Below are 25,009 nucleotides of genomic sequence, written 5' to 3'. Positions count from 1 at the left end.
GCCTTCATCAGTTTCTAGCAATAACATTCTTATTCGTCTTTCTGAAAGGCAAAGTGTTTTAATCAAACATTGTCTGAATCTTCCTAAACTCTCTTCTTTCCAGCCAGAGTTCTGGATTGCAGAACATTCCCACCACATACAATGCCCAATCCCTGGAAGTTTTCAAAGCCAGGCTGGATGGGGCTCTGAGTAAGCTGGTCTAGTGGGTGGCATCCCTTTCCAGGGCAAGGGGTTAGAACTACATTATCTTTAATGCTCTCCAATCCATACCATTCTATGAACTATTATGGACCTCTAGAAATGGCTTGTCAGGAGAGAGAACTCACCGGCTGCCCTCGGAGTCCTCGAGGTCCCTGTGGTCCTATGGGACCAGGATCACCCTGAAAGGAAGAAAAGTATGATGACTGAGAAAGAGCTGACATGGAGGCAAGTGAACCAACATTTAAAAATGTTCCTGCTAAATTACACTGTTCACATATTAGGGGAAACAGGATTAAAGGAGTCTCACTGCTCCCTTTCAGTTTTTTATGAGGAAGATCAACCATTTGAATTTTAAACACCTACCACTAAATGCAACCTGATTACAGGCAGAAAACATTTCTATCAGGTTATTATCAGATTATCTTAAAGCTGTATTTCTTAGGGATGGAGATTCTCTGAAATTTCTCAAGAATTGACAAGTCTGTTCTCTCTCCAGGGAGGCTTCAGAGCTGCCTCCATCTCCTCCAAGGGGCTCCTTTTGGTCTGTCCTACATTTTGCTATGTAGGGTACTATTTACAGGGCAGCAGTTTCCCATGACACAAAAGGGGTGCAAATGAGAAGCCACTTCTCCAGGTCCCATGGCAGTGGCATATCAGCTGCTTGGAACATTGCTCGGCAGCTGCTGCAGGATCCCACGTCAGCTGCGCCCTCCCAGGACTGTGTTATATGACTGCACTTGACACTAACCATGCCAGAGGAACTGTTTGTACCATCTTTCTTTCCTCTGAGCAGCAGCAACGTATTCCATAGGTATTTCACAGACTTCAGTGGAGCGACACAGTCAGTCAGGTACAGCTGTGGCAGAGGAAGCATGACAGAGCCTGGCCTGGTGGGACCCGCAGAGCGAAGCACTGCTCAGAAATGGGTGCCAGAAGACAGGTCCATGGCTACCAAGCAGAGCCTGGGTTTCACACAATGCTGCTTTCTCTGCTTATCCAAAGATATATCTGACATTTTAGTGCCAGCAGCTGAGCAGTGACCAAGGCCCTCTAATTCTGTGCTTCCCCTAATGATCTTTGCACAAATCATTCCCTGCAGTAGTTCACCCTTTACTGAAGTTCCTGCAGCTGTTTCAGGTCAGGGTCACTGTGAATTAAAATTTCCATTTGTCAGGGAGAAGGAGATTAATTTCTGCTCAAAATGGTGCACTTACATCCTTCCCTGGTGGCCCCTCACGACCAGCAGGACCCGTCACACCTGGCTCCCCCTGCAATTCAGCAAAAAGGGAAGAGATAGCTCAAGGTCAAATTCAGACCAGTATCACCACTATAAGTGGTATGGGATTTCTGCTATATGTGACTGAGCTCAGTGAAAACTTTTTTAAAGCCAGCAAGAGCCTCGTTCATCTTATATGACATGCAGCTTATAAAAATAACTCAGAAACATCTCCTCTAAGTGATGCACAAGGCAGTGCTCTGCTTTCCAGTAAATTATTTGCTACTGCTACTGCAGGCACTGAAAACCACCAACACATTCATGATACAGAAGGTATCATAATGAGGAAAAGATGAGGATCTCCGGCACTGGATTTTTCACATAAGCTTCTGCAAGCAGAGAATTGTATTTCCCTGTAAAAAAGGCAGGATTAGGTGGAAGAACGTTCAGTTATATTCCCCCATTTATACCAAGGAGCCCCAGAATGGAGAACAACTTTTCATGCAGGACTTGAGGTTTGGGTTTTATGACCCACAGGCAACTAAGTCATTTCTATTCACTTTTCTGTAAGTTTTGTACTTGAACTTATTTTGCACTTCTTCAACATTTGTGGAGTGTTCTTGTGGAGGACAGCTAGTACTTGTCCAACAAGTGCAGTAGGGGTCCTTGCTTTGTCAGCATTTTTACCAGAAGGATGTGGTATGGAGGCATCCTTGACTTATTCACAAAGAAGTATCTCAAAGGGAGCATCAGAGGATTCAGCTCTACCAGCTGCCTTACCTTCCCCAGAATCAGAAGTTCAGCAGAGGGAATTAAGACAGCTGCTGTCATTTCTGTGCCAGAGATGTGGCCCACGGTTGAAAACAGCCACATGAAGCACTGTCATAATTTTTACCTATTGCCTCACAAAGGGGCAACTTCAATTCCCAGAATCTTTTTCCAAATGATTGTCCATGAGGTACCTATTACTTACCCGAGGACCTGGGGGACCTGTATCTCCTCTCTGTCCTTTCAAACCCTACACAAGGGAATGAAATCAATAATTATCCATCACCATGATGCAGGAAACACTAAGAAAACTCTAGCTTGAATGTTTATTTAAGAACCTTTCCAGTTTTGCCAAAAGTTACTAGAGACGGGTCAGCATGGAGCAGCTGTGTCCCAGGGAGTAATCAGGCAGGGCCACATCACAGGAAAAGTTTTCCATAGCTCCTTAAGCTGTAAGACCAAGGCTGTGCTCTGTGTATCCCTGGTGTGTCCAGCCAATATATTATTTAACCCTAAACTTTGCTGTCTCCACTCTTTCAGAGGATGTGTAACACAAGGGCTACAGCTGTAACTTCTGGTGGAGGGGTGTCATGTGGTTACATGCTTTAATTTCTAGATAAGGGATTTACTCTTCTCCATGTGTGAAGGATTCAGAAATGTCACTGTTATATTTCTGTTGCTCATATATGTATTTTATTTAGTCACAATGCCAGAACTAGCTATATGTTTGCATCAGTAAAGAACCTCATTGGCCCAAGAAATGCTCCGTGACTACAGTTCAAGATTGAGTGGGTGGAACCCTTCAGAGCAGCACCCACCGGCAATCCTCTGGCACCCTCCCGGCCTGGAAGCCCTTGTTCTCCAGGTTTTCCCTGTGGGGAACAATAATGTTCATGTTAAGAGAGCCCCAAGTCCATCTCATTGCTGTTGAAAACTTCCCACTCCTCTCCCTTAGACATAACATCACTGAGAACTGTGAGTGCCCAGGGTTTGTCCAGCAGAGTCTGAGTTTTCAGGGAGAACAGCAGGGACAGACATTCCCAATCACACCTCGACCTGCCCTCTGAGGTCCTGAGGCATTTTACAGCTCTGGACTGGTGCACGTTTGCAGTGTCAGAACTGCACCAATACCTAATCAGCACATGCAAAATCAGCAGCTGCACATAGAAATGGGGTGGTTTGGTGCAAACACAAACTATCTGCAGTTTCTGTGACAACCACTCCTCTACTTAGCAGTTGTCCTAATGCCTGGGAACTTGGCTGCTCCCAGAACCACTAAGTCCCATTTGACAAGTCACAGGAAGAGGCTGGCAATGCCTGATACTCGAAGCACATTCTTCATATAACACACACAGTTGCAAGAAATAACATTCACTGCCAAGTTTACTAACATTGCCTTTTAGCTGACAACTTTGTGGCTCAGCTTTTTTCCCTCAGCAAATGCAAGTAAAGACTATGTAGAGAAAATCAAATATAAACCCTCTAATTCTGGGCAACAGAACTGCCTCAGAGCAATCCAGAAAAATGCTTCTTTAAAGACTCCTCCTCTAAACTTTTTATGCTCCATAAACTTCTATCAAAAGGATGGATCACTAGGTTTAATGTTACAAGACAACCTTCTTTCTTTGCAGTGTTTAAGACAGCTGTAAAAGTGGAGTCACTAAGTTTTAGTGTATTTATGGTAGTTGTAAAAGAACCCAGTTTCTTTTCAAGATTGCTCATGTGTCACGCCTATAAATTGCTCAAGACAATACAGTTCTTCTGGTGTTAAAAACAGATGTGCAAACAGGCTCCTTGTTCCCCCTAAGGGGTCCATAGATAGGCAGCTTCAAAAACAACAACTGGATGCAGCTTCTGATTGACTGAGCAAGACAGTTTTAAATTACATTACCGGCTCCCCCAGAGATCCTGGTTTGCCATCTTTGCCATCATTCCCAGCAATGCCCTGTTAAATGAAATGCAAAACAGGGTAAAATTGACAAGGATGATTGGTGGGGGTTTTGTCAGTGTGAAAACTCTGCTCATGATGACATGCTTATGTTTGCCAAAATTTTCAAAATCCTCCTTACTTTTATAGCTCAGTCATAAACCTCTCCCTGCTTCACCCCTGTAACAGCATAACCTCTTTCCCTTTCCAATATGGCAATATTTCCCTTTCCAGCAAGATAAGCATGCCAACAATCTTAAATCAGGATTCTAAAACCAATTGTTATAAATCATTATGATGCCATTATCTTCAGGTAGACTACTTTACAGCAGAATTATCTCTGGCTCTATCCTTATGACAGATTTAGAAAATCCCAAAATGTTGTACTGCTGTGTTTTCCAGAAGAGAGGAGTCTATGCCCAAGGTGCACTTGAATCTTAGTCAGTGCAAAGGATTAATTTTGACTGGATTCAGATAAAGTCCATGTCCCAGTCTCTGAATCCTTGTGCCCTTACACTGGAGTTATAACTTGATTTTTGTGTTCTGTATAAGAGTATTTCTTCCAATGAGAAGGCAGGCAATAAACAGTCCTGATTTACATTGTTATTAACACTCTGCTTTAAAGTGATCAAATACAGATCCTGGAACAAAACAAATACTGTCCTGGAACAAGGACATTGCATCAGCATGACAGACACTGCTACAGACCACACATGGCTCTCACAGCACCTCAGAAGTGTCACCTCTTTGTTTTACATACCTATGTGTGCATGAATAATTTAATGTACTGAATTAGAAGGAGCTTAATCACACTCACTGGAAGTCCGGGCAGCCCTGGTGGGCCCTGTGGACCTGGGGGACCATCTTTGCCCTGGAAAGAAAGAAGAAACACTGAGGGTCAGGCAAGTTTCTCAGAGGGTTCTATCAGATGAAGATTTATCGCATGTAGAGTCTGACAGGACAGCTGTGAGAAGGTGGTTTTGTAGCCCATGTCACAGTCTATGAGATTTTCTTGAACTCATTCTAGCTTAGAATGGATGGCTCTCTTTTTAACATAAAAAAAACCCACAATTATCATTGAGTTCTTACAGATTGAGAAACCTCTGAAATCACTCGTAAGGTTTTTTCTTTCTGAAGCTTAATTAAATTTAATACTTCATCCTTAACTTCCTGGATGAGGTGTCCTGCTAGGAAGCAGATGTGTATTTTATACCTTTTAAATGAGTAGTTACCAGAAGTGGCTTACTGACTGCCCCAAGAAATCCCCTTACCCGACAGGATTGGACAATATCATTCCAGGTCTTTCACAGTGTCACAATCTTATCATCCATTTGAAATGGAATTTCAGCCAGACTGCCCATCTTGTCTTTGGCCTCTCTGAGAATGCTCACTGATTTCATAACAGCCATCAGAAGGACCACCGTTGTTTACTTATGATGAAGTTCAGGTTGTGAAATGGCTCTGCAAAAGGCACCTTGTCCCTTAGGAAACCTTGCTCTAGAAATTCATCACAGAATTACACAGTTTTAAACTGTTCCAACTCAGTAGGGAGTATTCTTCAGGGAATGTTCATTTTTAACTTTTCAAACTGAAGTTAGCATCAATCAGATTACCTGTCTCTCCCAGGGTTTTCTGACACATTACCATAAAGTAGCATCTGAAAACCCTTAAAATGAAACAGCAGTGCAAAAATTCTTCATGGACTTCTCAAAAGTTATACCTGTACTGGTATTTTTTGTGGTGCCAGGAAATAGTGCCAGGCTCCAGCATCTTAGCAGTTTGTGCTGTGACATCCTTCAACAGGCTGCCGGTTATATTTTGATAATCCCCACACAGAGTTCAGGCATTAGCCTTAGGTCATGAAGCATCTAACAGATTTAGAAATCCTGTTCTGGCAGCTAACAGATGTTAATATCAGGGACAGACAGACAAGAGGTACAACAACCTCCATACAGGTCCCATGGGCTGGACTATCCTCTGGCGAACTTGGAATTTCATTTGGTGAGTAAAAAGAGTGCTAGATCAGTAACCTGTGGTTATTTGTGGAGGTTCTACTTGCAGGCTGAATATTTTGGGGAGATTTCAAAGGACATTACACATGGATGCCAGCTCAGCTTTATTTCAAAGACCTAAGCCTATGTGAAGCCAATGGTCAAGCACAGAGCTTAGAGCTCACCATGTCTCCTGGGTTTCCTGCTGGTCCTATTGGTCCTGGTGCACCATCTGATCCCTAAACAAAATAAAGCAGAAACAACACGATTAATGCATTTTATATGTTTGTCAACACATTCCCTACCACAGCTGGCAACTCTGGAGCTTTCTTTAATCACTCAGCTTAACATTCATTCAATTTCTTCATTCATCACTGAAAAGCAGTGCCAACCTCTGCACTCCATCAGCCTCCAAAGCCAGAAATAGTCAGATATTTGAGTTTGGTCTTGGACCTTCCTTCTGAAAACAGGGGAAAAATAGGAAAAAGCCAATCATGACAAAAATAACTCTGAAGAACAGCAATTATGGCAGAACAGAAATTATGAAGCACACACTGCAGCAGGCAAACTCCTGGAGCCACGAGTCAATGCAGATAGAGGAAAAAGTCAGCAAAAGTTGAAGAACCAAATTCTGTACAGGACACCACATTTTGCTCTGTTTTGACAGGCTGTTTTACTTTTCCTTTGGATGTGCGTCTGTTCAGGAGGTTTCATAGGACAATTTAAAGTATTTTAATCCCACTGGTTCAGCTCTGTAGTTGTAGCAGTATTAGGTTAATAGAGACATAGCATATGTGTCTGTTATTAACTTCTCCTAAAATAATGCTCATGGGAGTTCAGATGAGCCACAAAGCAAGTTCATGTGCTGTCACAGCAGCAAAGCACCCAGCATCCTTTAGACACTGACACCACCTGAATATAGAATTTTAATCTAATCCCATTTTTTTTGTATGTCTTGTCATTTAGTCAGTGCAATGTGAATTCAGACTTTGCTGATCCCCAGAACAGATGAAGGTGGCACACCCTCAGCACAGCAGAGTCAAACTGCACTGTAAGCAGCAATATGAGCAGTGATGACTCTGGGCAATGAAAGGAAGTTTGGAGAGAAAAGTCCTTGACTCAGAAAAAAATCCCTGAACTTGAAGGGAGTAAGCAGGAGAGCCAGCAGGAGAGCCAAGTGATCTCAGCCCTGATCCTGCACTATCACCCCTTTTTACATACAAAGAAGCATAATTTTATTCATGGAGAGAATGAGGACTGTGATGGAAAGGGACATGTAAAAGGCTTTTTAATTCAAAAGTAACTCACACAACATGAAAATGGAGAAAACCCAATCTCATGCCATTGTGCAAAATTGAGAACTAATATGCTCTTAGATCTGCTAGTTCTAGACTAACAACCTACCCCACATACAGGAAAGCACCTATACATATACTAAATAGTCCCTATGGAAGAGTTTTCATCATCATCTTTGTGTTGCATAAAGAGAGCAACTGAAGCTTAGCAACAATTTACAGAATGAGTTGAGGCAATCAGTGGAAAGTGGCCAATATATTAAATAGCAATTACCATGAGTGGGGAACTCTATCACACTCAGGGGATCATTAGGAACCCACTGGAAAAGGCAAATTCAGTGCACAGACAGATGGGAATGGTCCTTTCCACCACATGGAGCTTGCAACACCCTTTTTCAGCAAGAAACTACAGGACCATCTTTGCAACAGAGGAACTTACAGGTGGACCAGGGTTTCCAGGAGCCCCTGAGAAGCCAGGCATTCCAGGGTGGCCCTGCAGAATGAAATCAGAGACTTTCTTTATGCATTAGTCACATATCTACTTGTATAAAAGTTAACTGGTGATTATTGTGAGGTAAAACCAAAATGAGTCAATTCACAGAGAGCTGGTTATAGGGGAATAAAGATCCATGGCTTTTTAAAGTGAAACCTTTGTTTTCAAAGCATGCATTTCAAAAATAACGTAGTTAAATTTCAGGTGTACTTCTTCCCATGCATATTTTAGTCTATGCTAATGAAAGATGAGAGCAGATATTGTGGAATTGCACAAGGCAGATCAGTTGGGAAACCAAGCCTGTTTAAAATGTCCTAAAAATGTCATTGAAGAGGTGCTGATTTGCACCTTAAACCAGTGACTCAGCCCTTGGCAAAATTAACTATGAAAGTTTACTCTAATTTAAACCATTCTCATCTTTCCTGTGGCATCTCAGTCCCTCCTAAAAGAGGTCCTCCTTACATTCATCATCTGAGACAAACAGACACACTAGCTTTTACAACCCAAAGACACCTGAACTCCTGGAAATCATCTAGGGATTATCCAAGGAAATTAGTAAGGGTTAAGTAATGTCGAGAATTTAATGCATTCAGTCCAGAGGTGAGAAAACAGATGGTACTGGGAGGTTTTTATTGAAGATGAGGATGGAATCTGTGGAGGATTGCTATGGCTCCACTCTTTGGAACAGCCCATTTGTGGTTTGTCAGTGATGAAGAGCTCCCATCTTCCTGCTCTGCCTCTGAGAAGGGTGCTCTTGCACAGGAATCATAGGAGTTACTGATGAAGGAACAATCACAGTGACAGTATTGCTGGAAAGCACACTCTGTTTTTACCTGTTCACCTTTTTCTCCTACTTCCCCAGTCATGCCACGGTCTCCTTTAGCACCCTGGTAACAAAAAAAGAGCCATTGAAAGTCAATGAGATTCAGTGTTGTGACAGCTTTTTGACCTCTCTCATAAAGCACTTTGACATTCAAGAATAAAACTCAAGAATCAGGACTGAGCCCTCCTTGCCCTCCTCTTAAATTCTTCTCTAGACTTTCACTACCAGTGCTGGAGCCAGGAATATATGTGGAAAATGGCCTCTGAGGAGTCCCAGCATAGCTGCTTTTTAATGTTTTATTATCATAGGCATAAAGAGGAATTACACATCCTTAAAGACCAGGCAGGTTATTAGGCACTTCACTAAATCACATCTTGATAAATAATCATCTGGCCCAACAAAGGTGCCCACACCCTTCAGGGACAACAGAAATAAAACCAGCATTTCTAAAGTGCAGTCAGAAAATTCATACCCAGAAAGTGCTCTCCTTTCTCTCTCTCTTTTTCTTTCTGTTCTAGACACACAGGCAGAGACAGCTAACTCAAATATGCATGTCTGCATTACCAGTGCTTACAGTGAAACAACACAGTGAAAATTTCTGAGGTAAAGGTGAACAAGGTGTTAACAATGCACAGAGCAATAATGAATTGCTGGCCGTGGAAATAATACACTGGCTTACTACATGAAGAGCTAGGAGACAAAGGGGAGAAAGAGGGTTGCTATTTATTAATAAAAGAGCTCTAATTCATATGGCCAGAAATAATGAAGCTGCTCATGTGCAAAGATCAGTAGTTCTACTGCTCTTCTTTCAGAGTGGGACCTAAGAGCTTGGATGGTGTTGGTAAAGACAATATACCACAGAGTCAAAAGTGCAGAGCAATTTGGGTCTTCCACTGCAAGGATCCTCCCAAGATACGTAGAAAAGAGTCACAAAGACTGACCTTGTGGTTGCTCCTTCCCAAGGGTCTTCAAATCCTTTTATATTTTTTTGAGAACTCTTTTTGTTGAATTCAAGTTAGACTACTTATCAGTTACTTGATTTGATTTTATGCATATGTAAAGTTTGAAATTAATCCTGTTATTTCACCTAACTGTCCATTTTTGCTGCCTAAATCTCTGCCTTCTTATGAAATATAAGAAAGCAGAAGACATGGTATGTCTCAGATTGCTTGGCATTTCTGCCAGTTATTGGCTTTATGGGTTACTAATTCTCTTGTAAATTTTATCCTGGAACATACTTTCATTTTGATCAACTCTATGTTTACTTTCAAGATTGTGCTGCTCTCCCCACCACACTTTTAATTGCAAGACATGAAATTAATCCATGAAACTTTATTAGCTTGCCCTGCACTCTAACAAGTGCAAATACAAAGATGTTAAAATAGCAGGAGCTACTTTAGACAGTAAGTCGGTAGTGAAAAGATGTCTGGAGGAAACTGTGGCCAATCATTAAATCACCTCACCTCTCCCTCATTGATTTGTTTTGATTTATTTCACATTAGACAGTTGTAAAGGTTTTAACTGTGGCAGGCACTGGCATTGTGAGTAGACTGGTGACAGCCCTCTGTATGAGAAATGCTTGAAATGTGACATTTTTTGAATACTTCAAACAAGGGAAGTTTTACATTGACCTATGTCCTAGACTGTGAAGCAGAGGCATATAGCTAAAAGAAGCTTTTCCTGTGACATGTTTCAGGAAATATTTGGAGTTTTTGGGTAAGACCACCAGGGCAGATAGTGTGTTTGGAGCCCAGCAGCCCATTGCAGCCTTAATTTAAGTGGTTCCAGCACAAAATATTCAAAAAGGAGAGGAACAGGCATGGTGGCTACTGCTGAGGCTTTAATTTCTTTCTCACCTAATCTGAGTTGAAACTTTCTCTCAAGTCTATCCATCAATGTAATGGAATTTAACACCAAGAATCAGGCCCTTTAGATGTGTCTGCCTGTCTATGTGTGAACAAAGGATGGTAGAAGACACTTTTAAAGTGAAACAATCCCTCCTGTTATAGCCAAGGACACCTTCCACTAAACCAAGCTGTTCAAAACCCCATCCAGCTTAGCCTTTAACATTTCCAGAAATGGGGCATTCACAACTTCTTTGGGTAACCTGCTCCCAAAATATTTAGTGTGACTAATTAGTCCCAAATAAACTTTCATTAGACAACTGAAGAAAACCAACCAACCTTTGGGCCATCGAGCCCAGGTGGGCCTGGAGGACCTCTGGGACCAGCAATCCCCTGCAATGCACAAGAGGTAGAGATAAACACTAGTTTAGTTCATTGACTCCACGGGCCTCTAAAAAAGATTCAGCAGGTTGCTGATGAAAAAAAAAAAAAAAAAAAAAAACATCTTATAAGAAACAATCAACCATATTAATAGAAAAAACAAGGTCACAATAGATCCAGGGCATGGTCACTCCTTCAGCTCTCTTACCGTTTTCCCATCCTGGCCATCTCTACCTGGTGGTCCTCGGAGACCTTTATCCCCTTTGAAACCTGGGATGCCTGGCAGTCCTGGTGGGCCAGGAGGGCACTCACTGCACACATCCTGGCAGAGAACATGGAAAAACACATCAGCAATAGGCTGCAGGCACTTAGCAGACCCTGTGGACATCCACTATGAATACCACTGTGGTGCTGGTATAATTCTTGAACTTTTGCTGTTTGACCTCAGGATTGGTGTGAATTTGCCTTAAAGAACCAATGAGGGCCAGCATGAAGCAGGGTGAGGGTCAGCAGCTGAGCTCACACCTGCTGCCATGGGAAGTCTCCTATCAGTTCTAGGTCCTAATTGGTCACCCACGATTAGGAAACCAAGGAAAAGCTCTTCCTGATGGGGAGGTCAGGGAGACTAGAAAGGCTATCAAGAAAAACATTGGTTTGAATCTACAAGACCACTAGAAGCCTTTGTCTGCTCCAGGCTGAAAGATCTATGTTACTGCTTAGAGGACAGGTTTCTAAGGAAAAATCAGGAGAAACACAATGTCAGAAAGGGTTCTGCAGCGGAAGTTATTCAGCAGCCAGCTTGGCTACGGACAACTCATCCAATCAAGTTGGTGAAAACCAAGTGAATGTCACAGTGTCCTGGCCAAATTTTATCAGGGAGAATCACTACCTCCCTCCTTCCAAACATCTTTGAAGCATGGTCTCAGCAGTCTTTACATTCCAGCTGACCTCAGGAAATTGAATCCATCTATGACATTTCCATTTCAAAGGCAGACTCCCTTCAGTAAAGGGGGAAATCCTGCCCATAAGAGCATAATACAAAACAGACCAGGTGGAGAGTCAGGAGCCCTTGCTACAACACCCAACTCTGTCAATGATCTGTTGCAAAACTGCGGGGAAAATTGTCTTTCTGAGTCTCAGTGCCTACATCCACATTTATCTACTTACAATGTAAATGCTTGAGAAACACCCATAATAACAGAGCCCTAATTTCATCTGGGATTTCAAGGTACTGCTTTCTGTACCAAGGGTGGAGTGAAAAAACACCAAGTAGAAAAAATGCACAAATGTGTTTGACCATAATAGAAGCAAAGGAAGGAAATGAAAGAACATCAAAGTGACATCCTGTACCCAAGAATGAGTCTCTTGCTCTTGTCCAAATCAAAAGTCCCAAGCAACACCTTACAGTTGAAACCTCCAGAACAATATTGGGGTCCACAAAAAAAGACAGCTCTTCAGCAAAGAGCAATTTCACAGCAGCAATCTTAAAAGGGTCCTTTGGTTAATGTGGTTGGTAAGAGAAGGTAATTTTTTAGTTTATTTTAATCAATAAGAAAAGATTTCTTGCCAGGTTCAAGACAGCTTAAAAACCTTACAACTCAGCTCATATAAATCTATAGAGATTTTTCAGTCAACACCTATCAAAGACTGACTAATTTCTCAGAAAATTCTCTACATGGAGAGTAAAGGCAGACAGATTATCACTTTTGAATCACAAGTATTTCTGGGGTTAATTACCTTCATCCTTTTAGATTCACAATGCAAACAAAATTTTTACCCACAATTACCCAAAATTACTCCAGTCACTGTTGAAGGTGTATGTGAAAAAATCCAGCATTTTATTAAAATGGTTTTCATTTTCTGTTTTCGATAATGTAACTTGATAGTGCTTATCTCTCCCTGGAATGCATGCCTCAGAAAGAGCTGAGAAAGTCTTAGAGGTGTTAAAATGTTAGAGAACATTTTAGGTCATCTCACTGCTGGGGAAGGGATTTTGATCTCTACTGTGAGCTCATGACCCAGTACCAGTGCAAGTAGGAGATTTGTAAGTCTTGAGCTTTGAAAGAGTGTTTAAAGACACCTTTGGACTTGTAGTTCAGACCCTTTCCCATCACAGAGTGTTAGTCTGAATCAAACAGAGAGATAAACTCCCACCCTTATTAAAGGCTGGTTACCTTTACCAGGAGATTTATGTCCTCTGGAGTGAGCAGGGGTGGGGAACCCTGTGGAATGAGAAATTTATTATTTCAGGCAATTTTAAGAGGCATCAAGATATAAGGATTTTTCCTGAACATGTTCCTGCATTCTCACTGGGCCAAACTTGTACTTCCCACCCTACCTTACCAAAGCTCTTCATCACACCCGAGATGAGTTCTTGCTGAGGATACTGTACAGTGCTGCTAAAGAAGTGCCTTTAAAATTTTGGCTTTTATTTACATGCAGAATATCCAGTTACTTTCATACCATTCCAGAGCCTTCACTAAACCTTTAATGAGTTTTAGTATTTTTTTCTACTGCTCTACTGGTAAAAACAACAGTGGAAAAGCACTCAAGTGCACTTCTGAGGTGATGTGTACAGGTGGAGACTGAGTTAAAAGGAAGATGCAATACAGAAGTGAAGTTACATACAGGTTTTCCAGGAGGTCCTCTTTCCCCTGGATTTCCAGGTACACCCTACAGATGAAGAAAAAGAAAAAAAACTGTGAAATTATTATACAATAACGTCCTGGTTGCTCTTGCACTCTGCTGACTGATCTAGACTAGCACACATTTTACTTTCTCCTGCTGAGCAGCACTGCTCCTTGCATGTGACAAACAGCAAACTCCTCTAAATATCTGCAACTTGAACATCCTCTCAAAACCTTGCTAAATTTGAGTCACACAGAGACTGGAATTGCTTTAGCTTGTCCACTGGTGATAGGAAACGCTATGAACTTTACTGGTGTGAAGGATGAAGCTTTAAACCTCTGAAGACACCTGTCAACAAGTATCATAGCAGGGGTCCCTGTTGGGTAATAATTAGCATTGACTCCATGATTGCAGAAGGCTAATCAATTGCTTTATTGTACTATGCTATATTCTACTACACTACTAAGAAGCACACTTCACCCTTACAGACAGACTAGATTGGTTAATTGAAATCCAAACACCATCGCCAGTGGTCAATTAAGAAATCACCCTTTGGTAAACAAATCTCCATAACACAGTCCACATGTGCACAACAGCAGGTGCAACAAGTGAAGATAAGAATTGTTTCTCATTCTTTTCTCTGAGCTTTCTCACAGTTTCTCACAGCTTCCCAAGAAAATCCTAGGAAAGCTATCTCTCTCTCTGTTGAGAGGATATGTGATTATCACAAACAAGTAAAATCAGTTTGGTTGGTTGTTTGGTTTTTTGTTTGTTGAGGTGTAGCAGTATCAGTTTTCATGAGATGAAGGCATAGAAGTTACCAGCATTCTCAGAATTTTATGTCCAAAAAGGCAGGGTTAGGAAAAGGGATAACCTCCACCACTCAGTGTGCATCTCTTACATGTCATTTACAAGGAATTAAGTTTGCTAAAAACAAAACAAAAACCATGTCTAAAATTTTTTGTAAAATCTTTGCATAAAGTAATGCTCACTAGGGAAACCAAATCTTTTGAACATGACAGCTGGCCACTGTGCAGATGGTGACAATAATCTACATTGTGAGGATCCTTGCAGTGGGGTTTTAAGATACTCAGTGACATTTCCCCAAACTATTTTCTGCTGAATTCCTGTGTCCATCTGGTCCATCACCCTGTGTCATCACTCAAGCAAGTGCATGTTCTATTCATACTGAGAACCTTAAAGAGCATACAAAATTTACCACATACAAAAGCATTTGTACCTGATAATTTTTGTTTTGAAAGGAACAGTTTGTACTGACCATCTAAAAGGATCTTATTTGTGTTCAGCTTTGTTGATTCTGCAAAAGTCCCACATGGGGTTTTCTCTGGGATGGTTCCGGATTTGCCACCCAGGATGTTCACAGAATCATAGAAGGGTCTGGGTTGCAGGGGACCTTCAAGACCATCTAAATTCAACCCCCTGCCATGGGCAGGAACACCTTCCACTACCTCAGGTTGCTCAAAGCCCCATCCAACCTGGCCTTGAAGACTTCCAGGGATGGGGCATCCAAAGCTTCTCTGAGCAACCTGTACCAGTGCTTCACCAACCTCACGGTAAAGAACTTCTTCCATATATCTAATTTGAACCTACTTTCTTCCAGTTTGAAGCCATTACCCCTTTTATTGCCACTCCCCTTGTGTGGTGAGAAAAAGGTTGAAAGTGGAAGATTTGATATGGCAGGAAAAATAGAGTTGTTTTCACTAAAGATGACCTTGCAGCTGGAGGATGCTAAGAATATTCAGTGTGGAAAATTTCTGTGTTGTGTTTTCTTTGGGTTGTTTTCTGTCTGTCCTGAGAAGTAGAGGTTTTGTAGAAGATAGCAGAATGCTGTAAAAAAACTTCAAAGGCATTCCTCACAGGCTGGGGCCTCCCTGCTGGGAGAAGGAGAGATAAGGAGCTTGGAGGTTACCCTGAGCACTTTTTGCCCCTGCTAAGATGGAACAAGCTTAACAGTGCATGTCTCCCCATTCTGCCAGTGTGATAATAGAATAAATCTGTTCTTTACACTTCAGCTCTGGATTTTGGCTATCTTGGTTACCTATAGTTCTCACACTTTGTCAAAAGTCTCTCTCCATCTTTCTTCAAGGCTCCCTTCAGGTACTGGAATACTACAAACAAGTCACCCTGAAGTCTTCATTTTTCCAGGCTCAACAATCCCAATTCTCTCTACCTTTCCTTGCTAGAGAGTTGCTCAATCCCTTCAGTTGCCTTGGTGGTCTCCTCTGGAGTTGCTCTAACAGTTCCACATCCTTCCTGGCTGTGGGATCCCAGAGCTGGACAAAGGACTGCAGGTGGGGTCTCACCAGAGTGGACTAGAGAGGCAGAGTCCCCTCCCTCGACCTTTTGGCCACACTGGTTTTGATACAGCTCAGGACTTGATTGGCTTTTTGGGCTGCATCAAGATCTGGATGGTGATCAAGGTACAAGTAGTGGCATTCAATCAGTCTAGGCTCAGCAGGAGCTACTCTTTGAGACTATCTAGTATTTCCATATGGAAAGTTCCTATAAAATTTGGTCAAATGCTTAGCCAGGAAGGGCTCTGGGTGTTCTTTCTGCCACCTTGTCTTAGGTTATTCCGTTTTGCCAATCAGTTCATTGTATTATTTACACAGATAACCAGACGGGGACATGGGGATTAATGACTGAAGAGCACTGTGTATCATGATACACCACAATTGTAGCTGTAGGAAAAACTTGAATTTAATCCTTGAGTCTCACTTAGTACTTAAATCCTGTATGTTTTGCTAGAGGAGAGAAAAAATAGGAAAATATATTGATTATTTTTTCTATGTCCACATTAAATGCTTCTGGGTGAGCAACAACCCTTCCATTATCTTGACTTTCTAAGAGAAAAAAAATTAAACACACACTGAAATGGACCTAAAGTGGAGCTGAAGTAGTACTGAAGTTCATGGATGAACTCTTGTTTTCTGAGAATCTAAACCTTCTGCAGGTGAGAACAAAGAGAAGATAATATCTGAAGAAGATGTTTAGCTCCCATTTCTCCCCAGAAGTCCTTCTGGGGAATTGAGTAAATATAAGTAATCATTTTAGTAATTTATAGCTTTCCTTCTTCCACAGAATTTCAAGGTGAAACCAGAGAACTGTGCATTGTTCCCAAAGTCCTTCCCTTTCACAGATGCTGTCAGGTCACACTTTTGGCATCCTCTCCACTGTGTTCTCAGCCACTTCTGCAAATGGGAAGAGGGATGGCTAAATAACAATTACACAGATCTTATATTCTCAGACCTACTTTGTTCAGGAAGACTCACACAGAACTTGCTTTAAAAAGTGTGATGCAAAGCAAAAACTTGAGCCATGAGAATAATCCTGGATCAGAAAGCAAGACAGAAAAGACAGTTCAGAAATGTTTTTCATGCTGACTAGTAGCACAGCTATAAATATATGCTATAGGGCTCACTGACAGCCTTCTGCTTTGGGATCTGAAATATGAACATGGCACTAGCGGTGTAATCCGAGTATTTAAAGATATTTTAAAAAAAGAATATAGGAAAAGACTTCTTAGTTATGTGAAAAGACACACAAGAAGAGAGTGAATAAAATGGAAGTCCTTGGAAAGAATTAAGCATAGCTATCATGTCCACATGGTATTAGAGTGCCTTGAGACAAAAAGGGATGAACCCATTTTCTTGCACTCTGTATGATGTGGAGCTGGTGATGTCTCTAAAAGAATGGAAATGAGACAGGAAAAGAGATTAAGCTCTGTGCCATGGCTGACAAACCTGAAAAAAACCCTAAATCCCCAAGAAAAGTCAAACAATTGAAAGGTACAAGACTTCAAACAGAGAATGTCCATTGAAGAATGCTTTTGTGAGCCAAACTGAACAAACCAGATGTAGATGATGGCCCTTCAGCCTGGTGCATCATCAGAGAACAGGCAAATGGAAGCAGAGTCAAAAGTAGAGGAAATATTGCTGGTCTGTAGAGGCCTGGAGTTAGAAAAAGGCTAACAAAAACAGACAAGCTACAAATATAGAATCACAGAATATCCTGGGTTGTAAGGGACTCACAAAAAATCAAGTCCAGCTCCTGGTCTTGCACAGGACAATCTCAATAATCACATCATGTGCCTGAGAGCATTGTCCAAATGCTCCTTGAACTCTGTCAGTCTTGGTGCTGTGACCACTTGCCTGGGGATCCTGGTTCCAATGTCTGGCCACTATCTGGATGAAGAACATTTTCCTAATATCCAACCTAAACCTCCCCTGATGCAGCTTCACATGGCTCAGAGCAGAATGAAAATGTTGGAATGAAGACATGGAAGTTAAAACTGCATCTGACAAGCTCATAGGGGAAAAGAGAAAGCCAGAAAATTCAGAAAAAAAGGAAATGAGTCTGACCAAAAAGCTGCATGGCACTGAAAGTAAATGCTGCTAACACGATGTGGGAAAATGCACAGACCCAAATAACAACCAGCATTGGAAAACTCATAAAGTTTGAACACTTTGAGGAGTTTGCAGCCAAGAGTGGCTGGCACAAAGCAGAATATCCAATGAGTGGTACAGCACACCAGTACAGGGAATAGATATCAGCCATGAGGAGGTGTGATGCACAGTATCCAGAGCATCAGTCTGCAAAAATCTGACACACAGGAATGGTCTTTAAATGGGAACTGATGGAAACTGTGCTGCTGATAATGCTAAGAAACAATATTTAGCTTAGTTGGTTTGCAAATGGTGTTAAATATGCTAAGGTCATGGGTTTGATCTCCTCATGGCCCATTCGCTTCAGACTTGGACTTGATAAGCCTTGTGGGTCCCTTCTAATTCAGAATATTCTGTGATTCTGTAACTAAGAAGAAATTAAATGCTGGTGCAGTTAACAGGCAAAATGCTATGATGGGGAAAATGATGCCCAGGTAAGTGGTGCATGGGAAAATATTCAAAAATAAAGGAAGTCTGTAAGGAAACATGAATGTATAAGGGAAGTGTGTAAGTCACACAGGCATATGGTGGAATAGTTCTATTAGAAGACTGAAAATTAAACTTTAAATGCAATATCTAAAATCAGTTATCATAGCAATAAAGAGAAAATAGAATGGTTAATAAGTGTACCCTGGTTTGGATTGTAAGTACCCTAAAACAAACACAAAGGCTCCTTGGAACTGGCCTGAACTGGATGGGAAAATCAACCTCAGAACAGCAAACTCTGTTTTTCAAATCCATTGGCAGTAATTTATGCATCCACAAAGGTTTTGCAATTATGAAAGCAAACACAGGTGGAAGATGAACTTCTCAGTAAGGCTGGAATTTAGTTACCATAAATAATTAACCTAATTAAAAAGTGATTAATTCAATGTTTATGTTAATGAAAATTATCACAATCAAAATACTGAAGGATCCTATTAAACAGGTGCCCTCACTGTTAATAGGATGATAAGAGAAAGTCTCGTTCAGATTGTTTCCTAATCTAAGGACACTAAATAGGTGTGTTGAACAGAAACATTTTATCTCCCAGCAGAGAGTCAGGGGAGAACAGATGATTCTCAAAACATGAAGTGTAAGGGTGGCTGGGAAGAGAGTCTGCTCCTTTAGGGGTATCTGATCAAGAACCTTTTTGAATTCAACGAAGGAAGAGAAGGAAAAAGTCATAAATTAGAATGTCAAGGACACAAACCTGACCAACAAAAAAGGATGGCTGTGATGGGAAGCAAACCTGGACATTCACACTAATTGATCAAGGCATGTGGAAATGGGAGGAGGCTTATTGCAGCAAGGTTACCTCATCCAAGACCTTGTCAACTGCGAAATTAAGGGAAAAGGAAGAAATCAGAACCTAAATTTTCCAAGACACAGACCTTAGAAGAAACAGATCTTGAAACTGGCAGTAACCAATGGGTGATCAAAAAATACAGACTGCACTTCCTGGGAGAGCAATCTGGTCCTTGCAAGAGATCAGACTGTAAACTGGGGGACCATGAACTGGGAGGGCTGAGGGACTGATAGAGCTGGGGAGATGCATGAGAAGACAGAGTAACAAACAAACAGGGGGTAGACAGAAAAGGGTATAAAAGGAGCTGGTAAGCCACAGCTGGCTGGAGCATTTGTTTGGCTGAGCCCTGCACCTGCCCACCATAGCTTGTCCTGTCATTTATATCTTCTAATAAACCTTTCCATAGAATCATGGTGTGGCTTGGGTTGGAAGGGACCTGAAATCCCATCTCATTCCAACCCCCTGCCATGGGCAGGACACTTTCCACTGGGCCAGGTTGCTCCGAGCCCCATCCAACGTGGCCTCAAGCACTTTCATGGATGGGGCAGCCACAGCTTCTCTGGGCATTCTGCTCCAGTGCTTCACTACATGAACAGTTAAGAATTTCTTCCATATATCTGATTTAACCACGCAGGAGGAACATGGTCTGCAACAGCTGGAGGAAACAGCACTGCATATAACATCACTGAATATGTAGAAATACTTTTTTGTAATTCTCAGACTACAATATTGGCCAACTTCTCTGACAGAAGGTACTTAAGGCTACACTATTTTAATGCTAGATACAGGAATACCGCCAGATTAAAATGTGATTTGGATTTTTTTTCCAAAAGCAAGAGAAAGTAATTTTTTAAGTGACTGAGGTCCTTAAAGTAGGTACAATGTGTAGTAGTTCTGTTATAGAAAAAATTAGTCATATTATTAGGGAAAAAAAGACCTAAAACCCCACACTTTTTAGGCTTTAAGAATTGGAGCTTTGGTTAATCAGAAAAAAAAAGCAAATTTAAAGACAAGAAAATTATATATATGGGAGAAGACAACATGTCCCAGCTTGGTTGCAGAAAAAGATAATTCATAGGGATTTATGAACATCATGAACTCTAGAGGACAAACAAATAGCAAGGCTTTTGCTAAGAGGAACAGAATAAGGCCAAAGCAGCACAATTGTACTGTAAACCTAGGCAAGTATTTTCAAAACCTAAATTTTAATAAAAAAAGACAGTCTTGACAACTCTTAATATTAGATTGAGTAGCCAACAGATATTTCAAAAGGTGACTTTGGGCTGTCACAAAAACATATGATACATACTTTTAAGGGACCAGAAAAAATCTAGAATGTAGTAATGTAAAAACCGCAATTTATTCACCAGTGGGAGAGAATTCTGACCAAAGCTATTGCAAAAATAGTATTGACTCTTTCACCTCCCCAAATGCAGTTGTATATCTGATTTGATATATCAGAGAATGCAACTGATAGCAAGCACTTCCACAAGCATCTGATGAGGTTGCAACTGGAAATATAATTCAGAGAGTAACTTGATGTATGTAAATGCGATTTAAAAGAATTTTTCAGTTTCAGAAAAGAAAAACATGGAATACATTTGCAAAGGCTACAGCAAAGTACAAGACACTGAGGCAAGTCATTCAGGCAATTGACACTGCATGGCTTGGGAGTTGCACAGCAAATTCATATTAGCAATTCAAATTGGAGCTTTCCTATCCAATGATACCCTGTTTGAACACAGCAGAGTACAAAAATGGACATGTTTCAGAGGATACAGGAACACTGCATTGGCATACAAGAGTGCAGAAGCAGAACAAAAAGTTCCTTATGCTAGTTAAATAAAGATAGAGATCAGGGAACTGCAAATGCATGATCTTGTCAAAATAGGTTATCCCTGCTGACACACCAAGAAATGTTGGAATGTACCCTGTACCTCCAATTATATCTCCTGAAACACAGATAGAATGGTTTAGCAAATGATCAGACAACACAGAAAGGTTCTAAAAGACATATTGATTGCAATTAAAGCAGTGAGTGTAGTAGAGAATGTGTTTTAGAAGTAGCCTGAGGAATGTTTGTGTTTGGATTAATTTTCTGCGGGGAAAAGAAAAATGTAAAGACCTTAGCGCTGCATCTCCAAGAATTGACCAGCAAATGCTGATCTGAGCAGAGCCAGAAAGAGACTCCAAAAAGCTGCCTCAGGCACTCTCCTCGCATAGTACAGGTCTAATAAACCCATCTATCCTATCTCCTGTTCAAAACATCTTAATTAAAAATTTCAAACATCTGAGGCAAGGTGATGAGATCTAGGGACAAGCAGCAGAACACAATCAATCCCAAATCTCTGTCTGCCCAGGGATAGAAGGGATCATTTCAGCTAACATGGGCTGTGGAAGAAAATCTTGACTTAATCATTTGTCTTGTGACAAAGTACAGTCATAGAATCATAGAATGGTTTGGTTGGAAGGGGCCATAAAGATCATCCGGTTCCAAACTTGTGCTATGGGCAGGGACACTTTCCACTAGACCAGGATGCTCAGAGTCCCATCCAGCCTGGCCTTGAACACTTCCAGGGATGGGGCATCCACAATTCCTCTGGGAATAAGTAGGTGGGAAGAAAACAAGACCTTCTTTCCACAGGAAAGTACCCCCTTGAGGCCACCTGATGGGTATCAGTAAAGCCACACTAGGGTTGAAAAATGCTTGGTGAGAGCTAGTATCCATTTCAGACATGACAGCATCACAGAGCAGCACTGAGGAAAGTTCCAGGTCACTTCCCCCTCCACACAGTGTTCCCTTAAACCTAAAGATCACGCCCTTCAAAATCTTCAGAGCCTCCTTCAGAGGACTGGTTTCCACATCATAGAGGAAAAAAAATTCTCCTCTGTCTGATGCAGCACTGAAGTGGAAGCAGGCAGAGAGAGGGGCCAGCTTTCCAGCTGGGAGTCTGCCAGGTTCCTCTCTGTTCCATGACTCACCACTGAGAGAGTGGGAGGACAATGCACCAAGAGGTTAAAATGTCCTCAAACATGCACAATAGCAGCAGCAAAATGAACTCACTGAGAACTTAACAGCTGTGGCCCTGTTTTAACAGAAAGGGTACTTATCTCAGTGGATTTTAAGAAATTCCTAGACAGTCTAACCACCATCCTTTTCCAGTGTGGGATCTTTCCCCAGTGTATACTGCCAAATCCCTTCTGCAGTGTCATTTTAAAAGGGTTCAGTGGTGAACCCCATTTTCCTGGAAGCAATCCTCCTTATTCCAACTATTTTCCCCTGTGACATCCTAAATTGTAAGAGCTCCACTTCTGCAAATCACGTCCCTTGGATTATCCTAGTAACACTCAGAGACTGCAGTTGATTATCAGCACAATTTTAAAAGGAAATTAGATGCAAGCATTGACAAATTTCTTGAGCACTTACACTTTTATTTTACTTACATCCTGGCCAGGAGGCCCCTGTGGTCCAGGGATACCAGGAACACCACGAGGACCCTGAGAGGGAGAGAACAGACAAACCCAGTAATGTGAGTAGTATTTATGAGGTGCTTCTTAGCTGAAGAGAAGAAATCTTTAACCTAATAGTTATTGGTGGAAAAATTAACCAGAACCTACACAACTATGAGAAAGTTTAAGAAAAAATATAATTACAGCTCACACTGCACTATGCTGATATCAGTAATTTCTGTGCCTCAAGGGATTTCATGTGCATCACTAAAGTCAAGCTTCCCATACATTGATTGGAGAGGTAATAATGACTCTTTACAGGAGGCAGGTTTTTGAAAAGGAAGAAAACATGACTGAGCACAGGACAGTTGAGGAGAAAAGAAGGTCCATCTCCTCAGTTCCAGGCTATCACACTGCTAGGACTGGCTGCTGTGCTGGAAATTCAGGCCAGTGTCCACTGAGACCATGGTACACAGTTTTTTGTGCCACACCAATGGATTGCATCCTTGAAAAACTGAATGTTGAGGGACTAAAGTGTGTTTGGTGAATACTGAAATCTGTAAGATTTAAGTAAGAAAAATGTCCTAAAATGATTTCTTTTAAACCTTTGAGGCCTTGTCTATAAGAAATATGCCTTGAATTATGTGCCTTAAAATAAATTTTTGAAAGAAGGGTGAAGCAAGTCACTCATTATCTGTCTTGTAGGACTACTGACACATAAGGAAAAGTTTCCACCAGGCCAAGGCTCTTGATCAGCTTTCTCACAACTCAATATAGCAGACAAGTATGTGGTAATACACAGAAGTTCTGGTGGATCAGCCACTCTGTGACCATTCCTCGAGCAAAACCAAAGTAATTATATCTGCCCTCATGAGATGACTGGTAAAAACATAGTTAGTGTGGATGTCCCCTTCCCAAAGAATTTGGGTATAGCTAGAAAGACATACTGTACCAGTGACCCTTTGTCTCCTGGGGGTCCTGCAGGGCCCTGCAAACAGAAAAGACATAGCAATCAAAACATTTAAAATTCTCATTTAGCAGGGTGGGTCCTGCATTAAGGCATTATTCTCTGCACTGGACTGTGTGCTGCACTCATGAGTGTGCATGTGTGTGCACTGTGCCCATGGACAATCCATGCTCCTGGCTGGGTCTGGAGACACAGAACCACAGCATCCACACATCCCTTGGGCTGGGACAGGACAACACCCCCAGGTTCTGAAGACCACTGCATTCAGCTACCTCTTACACAAGGAAAAACGTCCCACAGGACTTCTGTGCTCTTTAAGTTAGGTCAAAGCAGGGGGAGGGCAGTGGGCTTGTGCATGCTGTTTGTTCAGGGATGCAACTTCAAATGTGCAGCTGACTAGAGGGAGCCACTGGCAGGTACCCACTTCTACAGGAACACCACAGGAGTGATGCAGTACCATATCCAGCAAGGGTGACTCAGTCTCAGTCTGGTATTCCAAACACACCCAAAACAAGGCTTGAATAAATTGGCTACCACTGTAACTCCTCTCCTTTTGCTTTCTGTTTCAGGCACAGTAACTCACTAATCCTCACAATGTCTCCATGAAAGAAGACACCTTAGTGCATGTTAAAGAAATGGCTAAATGCATAATTTAATTAATACCCACAAGGCAAGGCAGGGCAAAATTGAAACCTTTCCACTTATACTATGTATCCATTCATTAGGCAGCTTCAGTATAAACATGTGAATTCACCCCAATTGTCCAAGCTGTCCCCTACTCTATTGGAAATAACACACTCTGCTAATGCTCAAGTTTATGGCTCAGTGTTATCTAAATTGTAACTCAATACTTCAGCAGATAAGGTAAAAAAAAATCCTCATCTATATATATATTTTGTGCAGGAAGCAAAGTCTGAGAGAGGTTAAGGGCACAGGAGGAAAAAGGGTGAGGATTCCAATTAAAAAGAGTTGTTGGCTCTCAGCTCTGAAGCTGAAGTATTATAAACACAATTTTGTCACATCGCTAAAAAGAGTAGAGGCTGATGTCTTTAATTCAGCATGTAACATGCACTGAAGCAACTCCACTGATTTTATTCTGGGCTTCTTTTTTTAATGTGGGATTCAGTTTTTGTGACAGTCTGCTAGATTCAAGGTTATAAAGCATTGGGTTTTTTTTCCAATTCCAGTCTTTGCACTGGAGCTGAGGTTATGATGAATCTGCAGTGGAAAAGAGCCCATCATAATAGTGGTTTGGTTGTTGTTTTGTTGTT

General features: G+C 41.5%; 1 protein-coding gene across 3 annotated transcripts in view; it reads right to left on the bottom strand.

Annotated features, from left to right (window-relative positions):
• The window catches only part of COL22A1 (collagen type XXII alpha 1 chain), a 224,222-nt gene that overhangs the window by 17,364 nt on the left and 181,849 nt on the right, over positions 1-25,009 (bottom strand). For all 3 annotated transcript variants that reach the window (XM_068180318.1, XM_068180320.1, XM_068180324.1), the window contains 15 exons: positions 23,724-23,759; positions 22,766-22,819; positions 13,568-13,612; positions 13,114-13,161; positions 11,148-11,261; positions 10,898-10,951; positions 8,725-8,778; positions 7,838-7,891; positions 6,289-6,342; positions 4,930-4,983; positions 4,077-4,130; positions 3,004-3,057; positions 2,391-2,435; positions 1,416-1,469; positions 327-380 (listed from right to left, as the gene is read on the bottom strand). In XM_068180318.1, coding sequence (XP_068036419.1) covers positions 327-380; positions 1,416-1,469; positions 2,391-2,435; positions 3,004-3,057; positions 4,077-4,130; positions 4,930-4,983; positions 6,289-6,342; positions 7,838-7,891; positions 8,725-8,778; positions 10,898-10,951; positions 11,148-11,261; positions 13,114-13,161; positions 13,568-13,612; positions 22,766-22,819; positions 23,724-23,759 — 828 coding nt within the window. The remainder of the gene's footprint in view (positions 1-326; positions 381-1,415; positions 1,470-2,390; positions 2,436-3,003; positions 3,058-4,076; positions 4,131-4,929; positions 4,984-6,288; positions 6,343-7,837; positions 7,892-8,724; positions 8,779-10,897; positions 10,952-11,147; positions 11,262-13,113; positions 13,162-13,567; positions 13,613-22,765; positions 22,820-23,723; positions 23,760-25,009) is intronic.

The sequence above is a fragment of the Anomalospiza imberbis genome, chromosome 1 (genome assembly GCF_031753505.1).
Source record: "Anomalospiza imberbis isolate Cuckoo-Finch-1a 21T00152 chromosome 1, ASM3175350v1, whole genome shotgun sequence".
NCBI lineage: Eukaryota > Metazoa > Chordata > Aves > Passeriformes > Viduidae > Anomalospiza > Anomalospiza imberbis.
This window is presented reverse-complemented; position numbering and strand designations above follow the sequence as displayed.